This window comes from Anser brachyrhynchus (genome assembly GCF_964034855.1).
Source record: "Anser brachyrhynchus genome assembly, chromosome: 16".
Taxonomy (NCBI): Eukaryota; Metazoa; Chordata; class Aves; order Anseriformes; family Anatidae; genus Anser; species Anser brachyrhynchus.
Window position 1 is genome coordinate 9,857,459 of NC_137734.1, and position 20,582 is coordinate 9,878,040.

Sequence of the window (20,582 nt, forward strand, 5' to 3'; positions counted from 1 at the left end):
TGCACATAAATTCGAAAATAAAATGTGTGCTAATTGGTACAACATTCAAATAGTTTTTGTCTTATAACTGAAAAATGGTCCTGATTTCCTAAATTTAAAAGCAGAATTTTAGATCAAGATTGGATAAAGGTACTACACGCGAATTTTATAAAAACATGGTTTCTGTGATCAAAGAATAACAAAGTAGCAGAACTATGCTCATTATGCAGCAGTGACCAGAGGTGGTTGTACTAGCTAACTGTTCTCTTACAGTTGAAAAATTTTATACACGTTTTGTTGGTTTTGTTGTTGTGTTTTTTTTTTTTATCTGCTGCTACAGAACCAAATCAGAATTGGTGGAGATATTAAATGCTAACAGTTTTCAAGGTAAGTTTTATTTACTGCAGTCCATAAGCCTTTCAAACTAGACATAATATTTAGGATCAGTGTTGCCAAGAAAGATGTCATCAATGCAATTTTAAAATGCGCCCTCCCCCCCTTTAATCAAGTTTAAACTAAAAATCTTTGGATTCAGCAAAAAAGTAGGTACTAGAAAGCTCCAACATTCTAAATACAGATGAGAAAACAATGATCCTTTACAACACCAGTCAGGTAGGTACCAGCTATACATACATGTATAAACAGAATCACTCATTTTAAAAAAAGTTAAGAGGGTACAATGTATAAAGTTGTATACAGTCTAAGAGCTCACCTAATGAAAGCAATCAGGGTTTGTAGTTTCCATCAATATAATGAATAACTACAAACTATAAAGATTGTTCTACTCTCATTTATATAAAAAGCAAGGGATTGTTGCCTTTCAACTTCAGTAGGCAGCACTTAACAAACAGATATGTTCTAAGAAATAAGAAAGAAGATAAAAGTTCCTTAGCCTTTTAAAAGTTTCTCATTAAAAAAAACAACACGTATTGGATCGAAAGTTTCAAATAAATACTAACACCTAACCTATACACTCAGTACTAATTGCAAAGATAGGGTTGCGTAAGGTAGACTGAATCTACATTCCCACTGGAACACAACTGGCTGTATGCTAAGGATTAACTTGTTGAGAAATTTTCTAGTGAAAGTTACTCCTATTCAAATGGAAGATCACTGCATATTCTGAAAAATAAAACCACCTCATGCTTACAGTACCAAGAAGAAGCAATCAAGAACACTTTTTTTCTTTTTTTTTTTTTTTTTTTTTTTTTACTCACTTGGGAGAAGTCAGTTTTCCATTACACAGTGAATAACAGAACAAAAGCACCACACATCTTAAACATTTCTGGGTCGTCCCTTATGGAAGATTAGGGGTTTGACTCGCTGTAACTGCCTGAAACTGGAAAAACTGCAAGAGGAACTTCATTTCAAGGAACCAAAATAGAGAAAAAAATAAACCTTATCAGCAAATAATATGAATAAATTTGTAACCAAACAAACTTAAATACTGATATGAGAGAAACCTGCTTAGAAAATACATTCATTACTATTAGAACAATCCAATGAAGTGCAGACATTTGGTTAAGTGTGGCTTAATATCCTTAAAGATTTTTGGATGTTATGTAACAACAAATATTTGCAACAGACAAACTTCTTTTGAAGAACATTTAGAGTTTGTTAAAATCGACCAAAAAAGACGCAATCCAGATTCATCAGCTGAAAAGGAGAGAGATCATAGAAAGACATGATCGTCATGACAAGTCATAACATCTTACAATACAGAGCCTTTTTGTCAAATTGCCTTATGCAAAAATAAATGTAACAAAGTGCTCACAGGTGGAGAAAGCATTTAACAACTCGTCTTTTATAAAAAGCTATATGTTAAAGATGTAAAAATAAATGAAGTGTCAAAGACCAAAGAAGAGAAAGGTGTGGGCTGAGGTCACCCAGCTTCAAAGTCATTAAGTTTAATTAAAAAAAAAAGTATTCTATTTGGACCTCAACTACGCTGAGTTTACAGAAATCAATTTTGTTAAATATTTAGCTTCACAAACTCTGCAAAAATGAGTTAGTGACCTACAAAAGTCATATATATAATACATTATCTTAAAGAACATATTTACAAAATTTATTCACAAAAAGACTGCAAAATTCTGATTCAGACTGCAGTGCCTTGCCTTGAGTTTTCTGAAGTATTTTCAAAATGATGAAAGATTATTGCTCTTATTTCCATACACAGAAAACATTACATTATGCAGTCTTTTCAAATAATTCTTAAGAGATTGTGTTTGAGAAGGAACATGAGCACACCCTACCTTCATATTAAGTCCTTATCAAAGATATTGCATTAATCCATTATATAGTCTTATATAAAGTGCACTCAGCTGCACATCAATATGTAAATATTAGTCACAATTGTGTTTAAATAATTTAAATTTATTATCCTCTCTTTTTACCCCTTGGCATCAATGGACAGGATAGTATTGGAATAGTATGTGCCAATTCATTTTGCACTGCTCCTTTGCTTGGGAAATCCTGACTCCTGGGGGTAAGAGATTAAAAGCAGCATTTATATTCAGGAATTAATATAAAAGAGTCAAGGCTAGGAACTACATTCTCTGTCAGATACTCTTACTAGAGAAATCAGGAAATTCTTATCACTGTGACTTCTCCAGGCACTTTCATCTGCCTGTAGTTAAAGGGCTTTGGATAGCTACAGTAAACAGACAAGGTATTCCAGGGGTCTACCCATCCTATTTACTAAAATGCCTTTGCCGAATTCACATTTCTAGAGGCAGAGCGCCAAAAATATTTATGACCTTTTTTGTACACCACAATATACAGTAATACAGACTGCTTCTACTAAAAAAAAGTGGGTTTTTTGTTTTGTTTTGTTTTTCTCTGAATGAAGTAACTTAGGACATCATGGTGATTAGCGGGAAAAGTCCCTTATTTCCATAAGGCCAGTACTAGTTGCCATGAAGAATGCGTAACTTTCCTTTATAATACTAGTGCATCGTTAATACAGCGCATTCTTGTTTGGAGATCGGGTTTAGGTGTCAGCAGTATTTCTGTTAAAGAAAAGAAGAAAGCATCATCAGCGAAAATAAAAAATACCTTTGCTGGAAAAACTGGTCAACATTTTGCATTTTGAGGAGGAAAGTACTGACAGTCAATTTCTAAGCTGAACAGATTTTAGAGCTCCATTTTGAAGATAAATTTGCAGAGAAGAAATGCTGTCCCAGAATTCCCTAAACACATTATTTGGTTATCTTCACTGTGTGATGTGGTTTTGGAAAATGTGACTCCCAAAACTTCCTTTTTCCCTCTTTATAAAAGGTACTGGTTTTTATCAAAGTACTCATACCTTACTTGTCTTGCAGAAGTCCTCGGATTATTTTGGCTACTACTTACGTACCTTAGACAAAATTTCATGAAGTACTGGCAAACTGAATAAATGTAGCTCATCTCAATATTATATTGCCTATCCCTTGGCATTTTCTGGAAAGCGTACAGCACAAGTATAGTTAGTATTTTGGCCTCCTTTGTCATACCCATTATTAGCTCACTTTCCTCTTAAATAAGAGGCCTAAGTTTTCCTTAGTGTCTTGCTATGCATACACAAATATTCTAAGGTGTTACAAGGGTAAGTATTACCATTAGCTTCTGCCAGAAAATACTGCGATACCAGGATTCTTGGTTCATCTGCTGAAGATGTTTTTCGCAGTCCCTGTGTTTTCCTTTCTGGGCTTTCTCCAAGCTCCCTTTGTGCAGTCCTTTGTGCGGTTTAAACCTCGATCCAATACGTGATACTTCTAAGTCAACAGCTAATCACAGCTGCTTGGATTCATCAAAAATAGTATGTATCTTGTGTCATACAAGTTGTATGTCCACAGATGTAAAAACAAAGAGGATAACAGAGGATTGTGCCAGAGGAATGTCTTGAAGCAAATCATACTCAGTTGGAAAAGAGCCAATACATCATCACTCATTATGGGCAACTTACCTGGTCTGGACCCATAGGCATCCCTGACATAGGCATAGTATTAATGTTCATCTGTCCAATATGGCCACTGCTGCCATTCATGTGCATCATACTGTACGTTGCAGGATTACTTTGATGGCTAAACTGTTGCTGTGGAAAAGAACTGAAGCACAAAAGCAAGAATAAAATGACGTTCCAAGAAGTTTACTCACTGTTATATTGCCTTCCCTGTACCAGCTGTCAACATGTGAAAGAATTACGTTATCAACAGAAGCCTAAAACTATTTCTACATTTATTTATATCTGTATATTGTCTGTTTAACATAGAAATAAAAATTTCCCTCCCCAAAGGAATTTTGAATTTTTAAATATATGCAGAAGTATGTATACACATTTCCTATTGTAACCTTTTTGGACACACTGTGATACTATTCTGAACCTTTGTATTTCCCCCAAGTTATGTTTTCAATATTTAAAGAGTGAATGTTGTCTCCAGTTGCAAAGACTGCAGGGGTCCAATATGAATAAATGGAACTAGGCATAATATAGGTTCAGTCTATTTCCTAAACCAGAGCAGGATCAAGGACAATACAGACCTTAGAAATATAATTATTTTTCCCTTTTCTATATCGTTTTCCTACTACAAGCTCTTTAACATAGTTTCTACTTTTGGGCAAACTGAAAGACAATTTTTGAGCTATAGGTTATAGCTGTAAATTTACCTGCTCCTGGTCATGCTTCCTGAGGGCCAGCCCTTCATCTCAGGAGACTGGTACATCGCTGCTGCCTGAGGATGCTGCATCATAGGATTCTGAGAGGGTCCCATTCTTGACGACATCATTGGATTGGGAGGGCTTGATACTCTGCTAAAGGCAGGATCAGGTTGTTGGGTTATTCCTGACAAGACAAAGAACAATATACTCATTTATCATCACCTAGGACTTGGTTTATCTTCTTGCAAGGATAGGAGGGGAAAAATAATCTTTGTTATAGGAGCATTTCCATTTTTCAGAATGATCAGTATTTAGTCATTTTGGATTAACAATAAATAAAAAAGGAAAAGAACACCAGACAGACATTCAAAACAAAACAAAAAACCACCATGTTAGTACTAGTACCATAATTAGGTGGATAGGAGAATTGCTGTGGAGGAACTTGAGCCATTGGAGGGCCTGTCAGACCACTGTCCATGCTTCCTGAGGCAGTCACATTTGGTGGTGGACTGAAGGCCTGAGGTTGCTGTTGCTGCTGCATCATCATTGCCATCCTCTGTTGTCTAAAATGATGACTTATTATCTCCCTGTTACGCTGAGCCACCATTTGAGCATTAAGAAAACCTTGTTGCTATCCCCCAAAGAAAAAAAAAATGATATTAGAAAATTTTTTACAAATAAAGTTGTCAGACTCAAACTGTCTACACTCTTAAGACCCAGTATATCACTCACCAGAATAGAAAGAAATTTTATTTTTAAGAAAACCCACAGCTATTACAAAAAATATCCAAATATCAAACAAAGGTTTTCATTGATTTCATTGTTACTGTTACAAAACAGGTGATAGAGTAGACTGTCTATTACTTCCTACATGGAAAAGACAGTTTGCACACTGTACTGATAGCATGAACCCAATGAACAAACCTCTCTGAAGTCTCAAGAATAAAAGAGGTAAAAAAAACACCTTTTTTTTTTAATTGTACAGTGGAAGAAAAAAATGCTGTGGCACCAAGAAAAAAGGTTCAAATTCTAAACAAACCTGTAAAAGATGTGTCTGTCCAAAAATGACTCTTTCAGAAATCGTTAGTGTAATAATTACTTACCTGTGATGCCACCTGTGGCTGCATAACTGGTCTCATCACTGAGGTATTACCACTGCCTGGATTTTCCATTTTCATTTCAAGGGCTTGACGGGTTTGATTCATGAACTTAGAAAAAGATATTTCACCACTGTTAGCTTGAAAATACCAGTATCTGAACAAAATTATGGCAACTCCTTAAAAAAAAAATTCTTTACACACCACTTGAATTTCTAAAGCACAGTGGTTAATTTTTCCTTGTTTGACATACCTGAAGTACCAAACTATTTGCTATCGAGCTCAGACAGACACACAAAAAGAAAAAAACCTTCAAATAGTGCAGTACCAATTGGCTTTATTTTTCCCTTTGAAATAGCGCTTTTTAAGAATAAATATATAACAGACTGTCTCTCTGTTCCAAATCATGCTTGGGGCCGAAGAGTATGATCTCCAGCTTTGTTTAAAATAGTGAAATTTTTTCTCCTTCCTTTCTATCACAACATCCCAAAACCATACAGCTTGAACTAGTGTCGTAGAACAGCCAAGACAGAACACAGCATTTCCTAAGGATTTAACGTTGCCATTCCAGGTCACACAGCACTATCTCAGTTTTCTGCGTTTTATTTGTACATTTTCTATTACCCAAAACTTCACCATGTCCAAGTGTATTTCTGAAAGGCCACAGCACAGGAAGCATTTTCCATACTAAAATCATATTCAATGCTGTTCTCTTATATTTGGTATCAGGACTTCATTCTCACATGGGAATTCAATACTGAAATCATGCAGCAATTTTTTAAAGCAGTGCTTTCAAGCCAGTGTTAAGATCTATGTGGCTTTCATCTACTCTCTCAACTTCTATCCTAAGAAAAAACCTACGGCAACAGCAAATCATAAGGGAAAGCAAAACAGTATTTCAATAAGCCCAAATGCAGGAGAAAAAAAAAAAAAAGAATATTTGGTTTTCAGGAAAAATGTAACTGCTTATGTAGTGGTTAAAAATGATAATATTAACATGGATAATGAGATCATCCAGAGCTATGTTGTACAGGATTACCGTTTTAATTAAAAAGCACTGTCAAAATTAAAGTTCCGTCCTTTCGATCATCTGCTATAATGTCAATTTCCATATTCCTGAAGTAATACACAGTTCAGAGCACACCACATTCTGAAACAAAACAAAAGTGTAAAAGCAGGAGCAAAAGATTACCTGCTGCCCCTGAAGCCTCTGCTGGAGCTGCATGCGGAGCTGCTTTGGTGTATTGGTCCGAGGTCTCATCACATTTGCTCTAGGATGCATACTTTGAAGTGGAAAATTGCTTTGTTGGCTCATCTGATTCATCACTGAATTAAAGGATGGCTGTTGTCCCTGAATGCTGCTAAAACCTCCTGGCAGGGCTGCCCCTTGCCCTTGATAGGGCTGACCATATAATGAAGGCTTCTGATCAATCATCACTGCAGATTCCTGACCTTGAAATGAATCTTGCTTGGCTTCCAAAGCTTGCCCCTTCAAGAGATGTAAAACACATACTGCTAGTGAGACCAACAGTTTCTTGAGTAGAAGATAGCATAAGCAAGATTACTACTAGTTTTGTCTCTAGACAAGTGAAATAGCAAAAGTGATTGTTAATAATTTATTTTAAAATCAGTTCTGCTGCACACTGCTCACATAAGCAGATCAATATCATTATTCAAACCCTTCTGCACTTTTAAACTGCAGTTTGTACAAATGATGGTGTGATTTTGTGTTTTCCAGTAAATTCCAAAGATTTTAACAGAATTTCTTTTTCCTATTTGTTAGCCATGCAAATTCAGGCAGGCTGGAATTAGAAGAGATGAAAGTGTCCTACTCACTCATCGGTTTAATCAATAAAAGTTCTTCAATGATAACCATTACTCTAAACAAATACTTCCAAAGAGATTTAGAAAAATGGCATCAAGGAAGTGAGAAGAGACACATGTGAGTGAGGAGGCTCTCCTCACTTTCTTTTCACGTACCAAAATAATAAAGGCTATTGGAAAAAAAAATGGCCAGAATTTCTTCCTTCTTACTTGGTTTACAAGATCAGGAATTCCTAGCGCTCTGTCAATTTCTTCCAGGCTCGTGACATCTGTGTTACTTAGCAATGTGTGCAGCTGATCCAAAAGCGCTCTTTCCTCATTCTGTCCTTCCACGTTTGGTGCTGCACATAAGAGGTCATCCAAAGAGTTTCTCACTAATTGTCTATAAATATATATAAAAAAATGCAACCATTATGGACTATAGAGACATGTACTTAGTTTTTATATTATATATTGACCTGGTGATGATGAAGTACACCCAGAAGACTGAAGAAAGACTTAAAAACTTAATGTCCACATTTAGGTCTAGAAACACCCAGTCAATTGTCATCTATCCTTCAACATTTGTAAATTCTGTTTTCTCCTGGCACCTAAATATTAGCTTCTGAATGTTCCAGAGAGACATAATTTAAGATTTTCCCACTCTTTTCTCTGTGCCTCCCAACTCAGGGACTGATTGATTTTGTTAGCAATACCTTTTGTGGGGCTGGGTTAAAGAGGTCCAGTGTCATATGATGACAAAATATCAGCAGACTAGGAAATTAATTCTGATCTGTTGTCCCCACCGCATAAGCTACTTTGATTTTTTTTTCCAGGTCTTAAATTCATCTGACAAAGAGTGAACAGTTGTATTCAAACACTTTTTAAAACTTCCCTTAATTCTACCTGTTTTGTGAACCCCGCGATGCTTGCTCCATGGACAGCATGTTGTCAGGCCATGATCCTGGCTGGTTAGATGGTGCCGGCTGTCCGTAGGGATTCCCCCCCAAACCCATGTTAATCTCATTCGACCCTGTGAAGTAAAACACTTGTTTTTAAAACAAAAGGTGTCATCTTGCTCTTCAGTGTTCACACAGTGTTGTGGAAGATCATATAAATTATGAAGTAGCTTCAAGAGCTACTGATTAGCATGTTTCAAGGTGCATGCATACATAAATTCATCCTCAGGCTTATTTCAAAAATATGATATGACCACAGATTTAAATATGAATATGAGTACTTAAATGAGTACCTGAATTTGCAGTGTGGTTTCATATGAAATTTGGACAAGCCATGTGAGAAGAGTATTGAAAAATTTTGCAAAAAGCTTTTAAAAACCCTGATCACTGTTCACAGTAATAATAATAATATTTATGTCAAAGATTATTAAACAAATTAGGTACCAAGTAACGTGAATTAAATTGATCAGAATACTAGCATCTTCACATATAATCATAAATGGCATCCGGTTCCTGGAATTTAGCAGTGAAGTACTGCACTAAAGTAACAGAAATAATCTATAAATTATCCAGAAAAGATCTGGAGATTCAGCATGAACGACCTATATACAAAACACAAATCACCAGAAAAAAAAAAACAGTAAGAACATCAACAAGTCATCAAATGCCCTAGTCAGGGGAGATAAGTCTTAACCTCAAAGAGTCAAGTCTTCAGATGAAAAGCTAGCATTGTATGAAAACTGAAAATGTTTTGATGATGCTTGCAAAGAAACTAATGAGATAGTGCTAAGTATGACAATAAAAAATAAAGAACTTACTCATGTGAATCATTTGCTGTTGTAGCACTGGTCTTGTACCAGGTATGCTATTAGAACGAACGGGCAGTCCGGGCATAGAGCCGCCTGCTGTGGGTCTGGGCAGTGATGCACTAAACTCAGGTCCTGGTCTCATCACTGAAGTAGAACTTGTAGGTTCCAACCTGTTAACCTTTGAGTTTGGCAAACCCCAGTCTCCGGACTGGTGTTGATTCATAGCTACATTTCTGTTGGGAGCACTCACTATAAAAAAAAAAGCACAAAATACAGTATTTTTTTTTTCTAGAATGCAATACGTGTTTTCGTTTTAAAACTAACTTTATGTAGATTTCTTTGTTGGTGGTTTTCATTTATTTTTACACCAATAAGGACACTCGCCAATGACAGAGCAATTCACTGAACACTTAACAAAAGCAACTAAAGGTTACCATGCTAAGTTTTAAATCATCAGTTATATTCATTAAATATATATTTAAGTTGCCAATGTTTGACTGCCATTGTGACTTGTTCTTGCTTCTATATATCAAAAACAAATTAAATTCAAAAACTTTTAATAGTCAAAAATAATTTCACTACTAATACAGAAACAAAGTCCTGATAATAATACACAGATAATAAACAGCTATGTTCTTAAAACTTCAACTAGAGATAATAATTAAGAAGTATTTCTATGCTGCTTATAAAACTAACATTCTTTAATGTTTCTTCTACCAAAGCTCATACTATAATCTTGCAATATTTTTTGCATTAAAGCTTTTTCTTTTACAATGAGAACTATTTGTACACAATCAACAAACCTAGATTTGCTCCAAAGTTTTCCTGGTTTTCAATCATTCTTGGACTTCCACCCATCAAGTTTTGCTTTTGTAACATGGAGAATGCATTGACATTCCTCACTGGAGCACTCGAACCCACAGGGCTGTCTAAAGACATGGCTCTGCTGAAAGGTGGACGGGTGGGCTGCACAGACTGGGGACTCCTCATACCTGTTGAAGAATTAAAAGAAGCTTGCAATTGTATATTTTAAATAGAAAGTACCATTAATGACTTATAAAAATTTAATCTATTTACAGGCATGTATATTTGACCTTAAACAAGCCAATAGCTAGCTACTCTGCTTATGTTCTCAATGCCCAAGCCACATTTTGAATGCATAGTTCAGACCTTTCACAGGCAAAGCCAAATGCAACTCCATCTGACACTAGACATAAAAAGGTATGTTTTAATTTAGGTTCTATAATGAACCCTGCTTTTAGCATTTTGAAATACTCTAGTATTTTGGACACTTTAATATATAGGAGTGGACTACCCATCCTTTGGATAACTGACATGGAGACAGGAACAAGTCAAATGGATCTCTGAATCAAGTGGAGCCCAGAAGCAGTATGTTTTGGAGTCTAGAAACAGTATGTTTTTGAGCACTTTGCATTACGTGGATTTATTAGTGAGATCACTGTGTTCTACAGCCAATGCTGTCAGTGACCTTACATGTTCTTGTACTTGATTTCACATTTCTCATTATCCATGATTCACCTCCTTAGGTTACCTCAGCAAACTATGACCCCATATAATCAAGAGATGACCAACATTATAAAAGGACATGACAATTGTAATGATAATGATGCTGGTCTATTAGCAAGGTTATCTTTTTCTCCTACTCAGCTTCCTGTTAAGAAAGGTCATTCCTTTCAATGTCAAGGAGGAATATTGATTAGAATTTGCAAGCCACGAGATGTTTTACATAGAGTAAGTAGGAAATCAAAGGCTTGCCACCAATCCCATGTTATTTCCCTAGTCATCTGCAAGGAACAAAAATCCTCAATTTCAATTTACAGCTGACAAAACATTTTTCCTGATGTTTTGCCTCTGAGAAATCTGGTAGACAATCCCAGAAGAAACCATTAAATGAGGAACTGACGTTAACTTTATTCACTGTGTATATAGTAGATAAGTGCAGCCATTTTGCATTGCATTTATCCATGAAGATACAGCAGATCAAAATGTATTCTCTAAGGATTTTAGGATGCATTATGTTTACATCAAGTAAGAAGAAAAGCCTAATTGTAAAACCAAAGTGATATTAAATGAAATTCCTTACTCAATGGGGCATTTCCTTGAAATAATGCTTGCTTTGTTCCAAAGCTATTTCCATTTGTAGACATAGCATTATTATAAAACTCTGAACTAGTCAGATCACCTAAAATTGCATCCAAATTATCCAAGTCTCCACTCATCTGAAAAAGAAGCAGTAAAATAACCAAGGTCATTTACTATCATACAACTATCATTCAGCTTTTATTTAGCTTCTCACTAATCTTAAACAATATTATTGAGATAAATATTTTAGTTCACGGGCAGTACCTTAGGCTTTCTCCCAATTTCCAAAGAATTTCCAATATCAATTAGCTATGTTTTTTAGAGTATTTTGCTCTGTTAATTTTGAGAATAAGGTGAAACTGGAGGTACATGTAAATAACAAGAAACTCATTTTCGAATATAAAATTGCAGTCATCTCAAATTACAAACATAAAAATACTAACAGCAGCAAACAATATCAAGAATGTTTACCATTCAGTGATAAATACTGCATTTGCCATACATAAATATCCAAATTTGATCATTGCTAAACACAACACCAGACAAAAAGTACCCACATATTTTTCTAGTCAATTGGAGCCCTAATCTTTTTTGTATATTTGTTGTTGAATCAGATGTGCTTTTACCAGAAAAAAAAAAAAATCATATATAATGGTTTTCAATCTTCACACAATAAGCTTGTCTGAACATGTTTGTAAGATCTCAGGAGCAAGTACTGAAACTATACTAGCGTACTATTACACAGTTGTTAGGAGCTGTAAGTACACTGTTACTAACTGTTTATTGTTGTTCTATAAGAGGTACTCAGAAGTGTTACAGGGTGTTTTACTTAGAGTCAGCCATTCGCAAATGTAAGAATTGTATAGGCATTTTTATTTAGAGTTGTTACTGATTTGGAAAATCCAAATTCTAAGATACCAACATGTTTTCAGTAAACTGTGCCATAATGACTGGTATTATTTGCTTTAAAACAGTTCCAAAGGTGACTTAGGATCTAAATGCAAAATAAGTACTATCTGTACTTCATAATTTTATGAACAGCTGTCTCCAACAAGTGTACCACTGCTTTCAGTAGAATTATTTCACAGAGACGTAGTTTGCTTTATTGTGACATTTCTTGGAATTTCATCTCTTGAAATATTGAAGCAAATAGACATATATAAATATATATTTGAAAACTGTATCAATATATAAGTATATATATTTATATATATAATATATGAATATATATGTATTTGAGACAACTTTTCCCTCATTTAAGGGAAAAAAAGAGTACAAGAACCAATTAACTAAACCCAGTCAATATCTATTTTAAGCATTACACATTTTTATGTATTGCATATATTTTCAAAATGACATTACATAATGTCTGCTAGTTTTACCTTTTGTTTGTTGCATTGCCAGCTAATTATAAAGGCGTTTAACAGCTCTGTTTCATAATAAGCCACAAAAATAAACACGTTCAATGTGAAATTGCAGATGCTGAAGATTTAATTTTAGGTAACAATTTGTAAATAGATGCTACCTTAATCAAACAATAACTTAAAGTCTGCACTACACCAGGACTTCAGTACAGCTACAGCATTTGGTTAAATACATATCTCATACTTCTATTTGTTTGAGCGTTGGCAGTTACAATAAAACCTGACCATGTAGTTCCCTACCATCCGCACATAACATGTTAGAAATGTTTATACGTGCATACAACAACAAAAAAAAAAAGTGTTGTCCTTTTAGCAACTCACTGTAATTTAAAAAAAAAAAACAAAACACTGACTAGTTCATTACCATCACTTTACATTATACTCTACCTCCTCTGTTGGTTCCGTTTTTATTTTCATGTCCTTTTCTTGACTGGAAGTAGGAATAGTAGAACTACTGCACTGACCCATTTTATTATCCACATTTTCTACTTTAGGCTTCAACTCTTTGGAAAGTGGATCCTTAACATCATCTTTATCTAACAGGTATCTTAGTAAAGCATTGTTTTCCTTCTTCTTTGGGCTCAGTTGTTCCTGTTTGACAGTGCCTTCTCCACATGGGGCTGTATTAGCAGTGTCATGATATGTGTCTTTACCAGTAGCTTCAGCTGTGATCTTGGCTACTTCTGCAGGAGAATTACCGTTCTGCAACAATTTATGTAAAATTCTATGCTTCTCTTGCAGGAGTGACCCATGCATGTTTGAGGAGGAAGACACCCCTCCAGATGTCGATGAGGAAACTCCTGAAGGACTGGTAACATTGGTAGAAGATTCTTTACAATTAGATTCTAACGGCGAGTTGGATGCTGTGGAATGTCCTCTTTCATCTGAGGAGCACGTGAGTAGCTGAAGCAGCTTTTTATGCCCTTTGCTTTCAGATTGTCCTCTCTGACTTTCAGGTGCCTCCAGGCTTCCCTCTTTACTATCTTTTTCACTAAGGAGATCCCTGCTGTTTGACTGGCAGAGGGAACTTTCCACTTGATTTTGTTCACAATACAAGCCGGAAGGGCTTTTGGAGTCTTGGGTGCTTCCTTTATTTTGCTGAGCTACACTCATGTTTGGGGAATTATCCAATTTTGGACCTGGAGAAGAAAGTGTTGATAACAGGGAAGTTCCAACACCCTCGCTAATGGCTTGAAGAGCACTAAGAGAACTGCTAGAGAAAGTGCTGTTGCTGGTGTTGCTGGCAGATCCCATTGGAGAGTGCATACCTGTATCACAGGAGAGAGAGCAAACTTATTAGATTACAGTACTGACTATACCTACTTTTCCTTCAGGATTATGTCTGACTGCTACATTAATTACTTTTAAAAAAGTTAAGAAGTTTAAAAGTTAATTACTTTAAAATAAATTTTAACATGAAATTACGTATAATATATTTAAGTCACGTGTACACAGTCATATAGAACTGTTAAAAAGGATGAAAAATGGAATTCAGATAAAAGTGGGAGAAGAGAGCTTTAAAAAAAATAGCTTGCAGCAAAAATGAAGTACCTGTAACTGGAGAAAACTGGTGCGAACTCATTTTTGGACTCCCTCGATTCCTAGGAGATATCATTATATTCTGTTGGTTGGATGTTAAACCAGGACTACCGTGTGGTGGGCTACTTATATTTAACCCATAACTGTTGTTCTGATAAGCAGAGGACTGCATTCCTGGTCCAGAGTTCACTGGCCCCATACTACCAGGGCCTCCATATCGAGAGTTGTTCAGCTGACCCACTGCATTGGGATCTCCCATGCCATAGTTCCTGTTCTGCAATGGCATGCTTTGACTGGGTGACATGTTCATAAGACCACCAACAGAATTTGTATTTCCAGCCACAGGTGTTCTCATGTTTTGCCCAACTGCATTAGGATTTGGTCGATATCCATTTTGCTCTCTGTAAATTCAACAAGACACCCAGACACCCCAAGAGAACAAATTAAAACTGTATTCAGAATCAAATGCTATAAAGACAGAACAACAGTATTAAATAATTTTTCAATAAGAACAGTGAAAACTCAAGCATCTCCACAAACACAGAACTGAACTATGCCACTCATTTATTCATTCTAGAAGTGCTCGGTCCTTTAGGTGAGTTGAGTTACAAGTGCATACAGTATCACCTCTTCCTTCTTCTGCTTCGTTCCTGAGTCAACGCATGACACTATCCTAACATGCACACTAATCACACCCTGAACAATCTCAACTACTCATTTTTCAGCATCTGGAGGTACTTTAATGCCAGAAGCTGAGAGACTCCCTCCAGAGTGGCATATCAATTATTCCTGCAATCAACAAGAACAGGTCACAGGAAGTGCTATTTAAGGTACGTTTGAGTCATCAGTGATGCATCTGAGGGGGTTTTGTTGTTGTCTTTTTAACTGGTCTGCAATTAAAAAGAACAAGATGCAAGATAAAGCACATAACTAAGCATTTCTATTTCCAGTGTTTCATCATTGTAAATGTTAACCCAAAAGAATACTAAACACATAATGACAGGCCCCCTGCAGGAACAGAGGGAAAAACTTCCCTTTTGACTGGGGCTGTCATTCTGCCACACAGCTGCGAGGCTGCATGTCGACTAAAATCTTAAGATTGAATAAATGTGTCATTTATTTGCATGCTATGCAACACTGCTTCCCAAATTATTATTCTTCTGTTTGAGCTTTAACCAAATAAAATATTTTGGCATACTAGTTTTACAGGTATCTTCAAGGTTAGATATATTTTTAAAAGCTATGACACTTAAATGACAGACACCATTGATTTCACCTTTGAAGAAAGTGGGTAGAGACAAATCCATGACGGTCATTAGTTACAGGATTTCGAAATAGTTTACTCTTTGTTTGCGCAGTTACGATAGTACCATCCGCTAAAGAAAACCGATACAATGGTGTTTCAGCATGACCTTGTGTATAAGCTGTAAAGGAAATACACTGATATCAGTCATATGTAAAAGACCAAAAATTGTTAATATGCACTCTATAGATTTTTCAGCAAAATATCCCTCTTCTGATGAAGACAAAAATAATCCAAGACACACACAAGAGTGATATTCAACTAAAGGAAGCATTACACATTTTCTCCTCTAACAGCAGAGGGAGCAGAAAAGCAAACAAAAGATTATTTTGATGCTGCAGTATTTTGTGCTAACCATGCACAGCTGGCAAAGTTCTATATTTAACAGATTTCCAAGACTAGATTAGCAGGTTTCCGTGACTCGTCCTTGGGGAGAAAGACTAATCAACGCTTAAATAGCAACTTCAGTTAAATAAATAGGTAACAAATATGAAATAGAAATGAAATTTGGAAGCCTTCTGATTAAGTACTTTCAATTTCAAATTATTATTTTTTTTTAAATCAAAAAATTGTGGAAACCACTGCTTTTAATCTGAGACCCAAATTTCTTCTTAACGTGGGATTTATTTAATCAGTTAAATTGAAGAACTTCCAATGGAATCTCCATTTTCTGCCACTACACTTTCCTTATTTAATATCCCCCTACTTGAATTTGTTAATCATTGAGAAACACTACAATTTAGAAAATGTACGAAATTTCATTTTCTTACTGTAGATGGTGGCTGTACTTCACTTTATCAAGATTATCAAAGTAGCATTACAAAATAACACTGGAACACTGAAAATATTTTGAAACCCTGTATCTTGAATAAGATGAAAAAAGGCATCAACACAAACATTACCACTTTTCAGACTAGCTAACAAGTAAACTATCCTTTCTTTAGCAAAATAAAATAAAAAGAAAGTCATGTTAAAAGAGAATAACAAGCTAATGACAAACAAGGATTACATGTTATTACAGAAATTTAGCTGTCACTGTCATTGCTATATCCATCCATGGAAAAAAAGATTACTTCAAGCTTCCAGATTATTTATCTGGCATTTTCCATGAAAAGTATCTACACAGACACATTAGAAAAACAAAATAACTTCTATCAGAATTTCTATTTCTCAAGAGTTCATCCTTCTTCAGACTGTACATATGAGTCACAGCAATTAACTAAAAATATGGAAAAAATGAACACAGGCAGGATTTTAGCATTTTTGTTTTTCAGAAAAATATGCAGTCACTGGGAAAAGCAGTACAAGCAAACACTGCAAACAGATTTTTACCTTCATGATAATGGCGTTTGTTTGACCATGTCTGTCCATCATTATGGCATAAGAACCTCTGAATACATCGACGAATTGTGTCTTCAAAGCCGGGTCTCATGGAAGATCGCAACGAGTTTGTATCAATGTTGACAAGTTTGCCTGTTACATGGAAGAAAACATGCAAGATAAACTCTTTAGGACTATACCAATCCTTTCATATAAACATGATACATTTCTGAAGGCTCCAACATCACTCTTTGAATTGTTCATCACCCTAACACCCAATTTTAAGTATGCAGAAGCTACGTTTATGAATAATCTGCCATATGGGAGTATGATGCTGCTTGTTAAAACATCAATACCCAAACGGATTTAGATAATCATAAAAGAGGAAGTTCAAATATCCGTAGGTTAATACTAGAGCTTTTAGAAAACATACAGCAACTTTATCTCTGGTTACAGGCACCTAAAGGATGCACAGACAGTAAAACTTTCTACTAACCAGCTACATCCACAAATTAACATCTTAAACATAAACACTGAAAAGCCCAATATAGGTATTTCAATTTAAGCAGCGTAAAATGCTTTAAATATTAGCTCACGTACTGCAGAAAAATACAAACATTCTAGAACTTTCATTACCTTCAATTATGATTTATATTTCTTACATGTGAAGGAAAGCATAATGAAAACAATTTGAAATGCTGCCAAGTAAAGACACAAGCAATGTTTTAAACCAACCTGCCAGACAACGCCATACCAGCATACAGACAGAAAATGTGTCCCACACTTGCTATTACACCCCAGTGCCAACGATGGTATATTTAAAAAAAACAGTTAGGAATTCTTGTTATGAATTCTGCTAGTCACTATGGATCCGCAACTTATTTATGTATCTAAAACAAGCACATGGACAAAAAAGATACCTTCATACCTTCATCTTGGGTACATTTCTCACCTGAAAGATCATGTCTCGTAATAAAACTCTCTGGGTTTGTTGGAAATACTCTTTCAGCAGTTGTGATACGACGTGCCACACAAATCATACAAGACTGCAAATCTGTATTTAAAAAAGAATAGTTTTTCTTTCATTTCTTTCTTATTTCATTCTGTTAAAGAATCTAATAAAATAGATGGAGCATCTTGCATTGTTAAAATAGAAGTATAAACAATAAGAGTTTAAGTTTTTGCATTCTGTTCCTACTTCATTCAGAAACGGATTGCATAAGCTACAGATTTCATAACACATACCAAATAACAAAAAGCTTTACTCAGAGATTTCTTTTCTGCACAGTAATTGAATAAAATTTCCTACCTTCCCCCTCTTCCATCATAGCTCTTGGCTGAGATAAAGCAAAACACTGCATTGTTTCATATCTCTGACGTGTATCCTGATGGCTGCCTACATCTTCCAAAAGATCATGAGAGGTTTTCACCATCATCCGGCAATTAAATGTATGGCTCTTCTGTCTAGGTGTTTCATTGGTCCAAGCAACTCCGTTAACTTAAAAGAACACAGTATGGGTTTATAATGATTTTCTATTTTTTTTCTTAACTTAGATACCTTGTTACTAGATTAGAGAGATTAAAGAGTTTTAAAATGTACTCAATATACCATCATTTCTATACCTTGGGAATAGTAATATTGTGAGCCAAGTAAAAAAAAAATATATTTCCTTAATATGACGATTTCACTCTTACTTGAAAGACAGCTGAAAAGTCATTCCCAGATTTAAAAAACAAGCAGTTCCTTCAGCTAGTCCTGTAGCTATACAAAATGTGTTCCTTTAGTATGCTTGTTTTATGTTACAGGTAAACAAATTGAAAAGGCTAAAGTACAGTGTGAATTTCCAGCGCATTTATTTCTAGTGGTGTGTTTATTAAGAATATTTTAATTTTGTGCACTATTAAGAACATACTACCATGTTTTCAAAATTAATATACTTTTGAAGTCAAATTTCCTTTGCAAAAGTAAATTGTTTTGTAAGGTTATCCATTACAAGTTACTTAGGTGTTTGTTTTTTTCCTTCTCTGATTATTTTCAAATAGTCTAATGACAGTATAGTAAGTCAACTTTCATTACCTGAAGATTTTGGTAAGTTTTTAAGGAAGTCCTTCCGGTCCTCTTCATGCAGGATACCATAGACGCTTGTATTTACCAAATCTTCTTGTTTATATTGCAAATACTGTGTGACATTTTCTGACACAAATACTATGTTCCCGTCTCGATTTACAACGAACAGGAAACCATCCAATGCCTAAATATTAAAGTGACAACATACCATATAAGACTGCAAAATTCTGAACATAATTTAGTTTAAAAATCATGCAGGTGCTAAACGTCAAATTACAATATATGCATTTCTTTTCATGGGTAGTGCTAAATTTTCAATTTTTTCTGCACAGAAAATTGTGCCTGTTAAGAAATGATTTCAATATCCAAAATCAATCTATTCATTTATTATTCAATTGAGATTTTTCACAGTGATAACCAGCTTTCATGTTTTATTCTTTCTTTATCTGAACAGAAGATAATGAATTCATAAAATTATTCCAATAGCTGGCAAACTCAAATACGAAGAAATTCAGTAGAAACAAGTAGTAAGACATAACCATGAAGACATTTCCACCACCAAGTGACAAAGTAACAGAGAGTCTATCCTTTTGTTAAAATACTGTATGTTCTTAACTGAAAGAAAAATTAAATTTTTATTTAAAACAATAAAGTTTCAAACATGCTTTTTCTTAGATTAATATGCTTGATAGCAGCGTTTGTTGAAGATGCTCCACATTTTAGAAACACAAACATCGATATACATCACATACCTCTAGTCTTTGTAAAACCTCATCCATTTATTTTAATGGACACTCCCTAAAGCTAAGGGAAAATATTTCTTGTATGGCTAAGCCCTGCTTTAGTTGTAATTTCCTAATGACTGCCAGAAAAAGTAAAGCACAAGAATACAAGAAAAGGCCAAAAGCTATTCTTTTCTTTCATTCTACAGACTATTTCAACAAAAATAAGAAAACACAATGGATTTTATTTCTGATCCTTTCATGGTTCCATATAGTTCTTGCATACTATTTCACTATAGCATTGCAGGCTCTATTGTAATAGTTTCAGCTGCTCTAATTTTTTTTTCCATAGGGATTTACCAGGTGCCTAGTTTGTACTTGCCTGTAATAAAAGAGGTCCCAAGGAATCCTTATCAATAACTCCTTGACCCGTAGAAGACACATCAGCTTTCTGAACATCATCGTCATTAGAAACAGCTTTTCCTGAAAATCAGAAGATGTTTCCATAAAGCAACATTTCATATGAAACTATATTTTTAATATTACTAGCCAAATTCTGGAAAGTAAATAAATAAAGGAAAAAACAAACAAACAAAAAACACTAATGAGAGAGGTGATCTCAAATAGTTCTTGTTGCTTATGACCAGAGTAAATGTCATGGCTACGTAATATCAAACCCTTTGCTCACAAAAATTGACTTGACAGTTAAAGCTGGATCAAAGCAACCACCACTCTGTTTTGCGAACAGTATTTCTTCTGCTGCTTCCAGGATCATATGTCTGATGAATGCTTGATGAATCTTTCAATGTCCATTAAAC

At 35.0% G+C, this 20,582-nt stretch overlaps 1 protein-coding gene across 10 annotated transcripts in view; it reads right to left on the reverse strand.

Moving 5' to 3' along the window:
• Positions 1–260: 260 nt before the first annotated feature.
• Positions 261–20,582, reverse strand: part of NCOA3 (nuclear receptor coactivator 3) — an 85,113-nt gene continuing 64,791 nt past the window's right edge. For 8 of the 10 annotated variants that reach the window (XM_080558299.1, XM_080558298.1, XM_080558297.1 and 5 more), the window contains 18 exons: positions 20,147–20,247; positions 19,052–19,226; positions 18,284–18,472; positions 17,927–18,028; positions 16,987–17,127; positions 15,628–15,775; positions 14,364–14,752; positions 13,200–14,080; positions 11,390–11,525; positions 10,089–10,277; positions 9,295–9,534; positions 8,424–8,550; positions 7,749–7,920; positions 6,907–7,203; positions 5,721–5,825; positions 5,023–5,248; positions 4,627–4,801; positions 261–4,067 (listed from right to left, as the gene is read on the reverse strand). In XM_080558299.1, coding sequence (XP_080414425.1) covers positions 3,911–4,067; positions 4,627–4,801; positions 5,023–5,248; positions 5,721–5,825; positions 6,907–7,203; positions 7,749–7,920; positions 8,424–8,550; positions 9,295–9,534; positions 10,089–10,277; positions 11,390–11,525; positions 13,200–14,080; positions 14,364–14,752; positions 15,628–15,775; positions 16,987–17,127; positions 17,927–18,028; positions 18,284–18,472; positions 19,052–19,226; positions 20,147–20,247 — 3,950 coding nt within the window. In that variant the 3' untranslated portion in view covers positions 261–3,910. The remainder of the gene's footprint in view (positions 4,068–4,626; positions 4,802–5,022; positions 5,249–5,720; positions 5,826–6,906; positions 7,204–7,748; positions 7,921–8,423; positions 8,551–9,294; positions 9,535–10,088; positions 10,278–11,389; positions 11,526–13,199; positions 14,081–14,363; positions 14,753–15,627; positions 15,776–16,986; positions 17,128–17,926; positions 18,029–18,283; positions 18,473–19,051; positions 19,227–20,146; positions 20,248–20,582) is intronic. The other 2 variants (XM_080558301.1, XM_080558293.1) reach the window with 1 other exon arrangement.